This window comes from Tupaia chinensis, unplaced genomic scaffold, assembly GCF_000334495.1.
Source record: "Tupaia chinensis unplaced genomic scaffold, TupChi_1.0 Scaffold138060_1, whole genome shotgun sequence".
Classification (NCBI taxonomy): domain Eukaryota; kingdom Metazoa; phylum Chordata; class Mammalia; order Scandentia; family Tupaiidae; genus Tupaia; species Tupaia belangeri.
The window spans coordinates 1,849,751-1,851,527 of record NW_006197961.1 but is presented as its reverse complement, the minus strand read 5'-3'; the positions used below and the strand labels follow the sequence as shown (position 1 = coordinate 1,851,527).

The 1,777-nt window shown below is 64.0% G+C and overlaps 1 protein-coding gene and 1 long non-coding RNA gene across 3 annotated transcripts in view; one reads left to right on the top strand and one right to left on the bottom strand.

Moving 5' to 3' along the window:
* DDX39A (DExD-box helicase 39A) overlaps positions 1 to 942 on the top strand; it is a 28,214-nt gene extending 27,272 nt beyond the window's left edge. For both annotated transcript variants that reach the window (XM_006161013.3, XM_014592635.2), the window contains exons 8-11: positions 117 to 226; positions 315 to 459; positions 550 to 697; positions 785 to 942. In XM_006161013.3, the coding sequence (XP_006161075.1) occupies positions 117 to 226; positions 315 to 459; positions 550 to 697; positions 785 to 801 (420 nt within the window). In that variant the 3' untranslated portion in view covers positions 802 to 942. The remainder of the gene's footprint in view (positions 1 to 116; positions 227 to 314; positions 460 to 549; positions 698 to 784) is intronic.
* Positions 943 to 1,024: 82 nt separating this feature from the next.
* On the bottom strand, positions 1,025 to 1,771 carry LOC106736292 (uncharacterized). The gene is made up of 2 exons (XR_001371326.2): positions 1,624 to 1,771; positions 1,025 to 1,534 (listed from the first exon to the last, which is right to left on the bottom strand). It is a non-coding gene; the product is annotated as an uncharacterized LOC106736292 (long non-coding RNA).
* Between the last annotated feature and the right edge of the window lie 6 nt (positions 1,772 to 1,777).

The window sequence follows — 1,777 nt, the reverse complement described above, 5'->3', positions numbered from 1 at the left end:
AGGACCCGGCCCTGACCGCCCGCCCGCCCGCCCGCGCTCTGTCCTGCAGGTGGTCAGGCCTGGGCGCAGGATCCGGCCCTGACCGCCCGCCCGCCCGCCCGCGCTCTGTCCTGCAGGTGGTCATCTTCGTCAAGTCGGTGCAGCGCTGCATGGCCCTGGCCCAGCTGCTCGTGGAGCAGAACTTCCCGGCCATCGCCATCCACCGGGGCATGGCCCAGGAGGAGCGGTGAGTGCCCGCCGCCCGCCAAGGTCGCAGGGAGCGCCACCCAGGAGCCCGGTTGCTGACGGCCTCCGCTTGTCTCTCCTGCACCCAGCCTGTCACGCTATCAGCAGTTCAAAGACTTCCAGCGGCGGATCCTGGTGGCCACCAATCTGTTTGGCCGAGGGATGGACATCGAGCGCGTCAACATCGTCTTCAACTACGACATGCCCGAGGACTCGGACACCTACCTCCACCGGGTGAGTGGCCCACGGGGCGTCGCCTCAGGTGCTCCTTGCCAGTCGGGGAGGACCTCGCCCGCAGCCTGACCCGGACCCTGTCCCCTGCAGGTGGCCCGTGCGGGTCGCTTTGGCACCAAAGGCCTGGCCATCACGTTCGTGTCTGATGAGAACGACGCCAAAATCCTCAATGACGTCCAGGATCGGTTCGAAGTGAACGTAGCAGAACTTCCGGAAGAGATCGACATCTCCACATACAGTAAGTGCCTCGGGCGGGGTCTGGGGTCAGCCGGGGACCTGCCCGGCCCGGCCCGGCCCCCTCACGGGCCTCCCCTGTGTCTTGCAGTTGAACAGAGCCGGTAACCACGCGCCTCCACGGCCCGGAGCCGCCCCACTCCCCACCTGCTGCTTCACGTCATCGTTCCTGGCGACAGATGGGTCTCTCTTTTTACTGTTGGAAAGCTGTAGATTTGTGTAAGAATAAATTTTTATTACGGAAGCCTGGCTCCCACCCCATCTGGTTCTCTTTCGTCTGTCGGCATCTCATAGACCACTCGGGCCTGCCCTCCCAGCGAACAGCACCAACTTCTGTATCAGTGTGATGTTTAATTATGTAAGTGTCAACATCGACAGGTTTATACAGATAAAAAACACAACACGACATCCACGACCTTCAAAACAGTGAGGACCTCTCCCCGAGTGGGGGCAGGAGGCCTCTGTACCGTGACCTCGGGCAGGGGTGGAGGGCCCTGCCCTTGTTGGCCTGACATCAGTCTTAGCTTAAGAGGGAGGCTGAGCCCCAGCACCCTGGCCTCTCCAGTTCTGTAGCAAAGCTGGGGGCCAGCCCTCTGTCCTCAGGACTGGCCCCATGGCCCTGGGGCAGAGACACAGCCAGAACAGGACTTCTGGCTCCCCCTGCACCCCGGCGGGGTGTTCCAGGGTTCCACGCTGCAGTGGTCAATGGTCTCCTTGGAGCTCTGAGCTCCCTAGGCCGCCAGGGATGAGAGAGCCAGGAGAGGAGGGAGCTGTCTTGTGCAAAAGCTGCTGGCCTGGCCATGCTGGGCCTTCACATGCCGGACTCCGAGGGCCTGAGGACCTGCAGAGAGAACCCCATGAGGCCTGGGCCTGGCCCTGCCCCTGCCCAGGTCCTGCCTGCACCCCGCCTCAGGCACCCCTCCCCCTTACCCGAGTCTGCTGCTGGCCAGTGCCAGTGGAGGACGAGCTGAACTCTGAGTACTTGTTCCCGACCACCAGGCAGGCCCACTTCCGGTACTCCTCCCTCACCTGCAGGCGGGGGCGGGGTGCCGGGTCAGGGGAGGAACCCGGTCCCGGCCCCGCC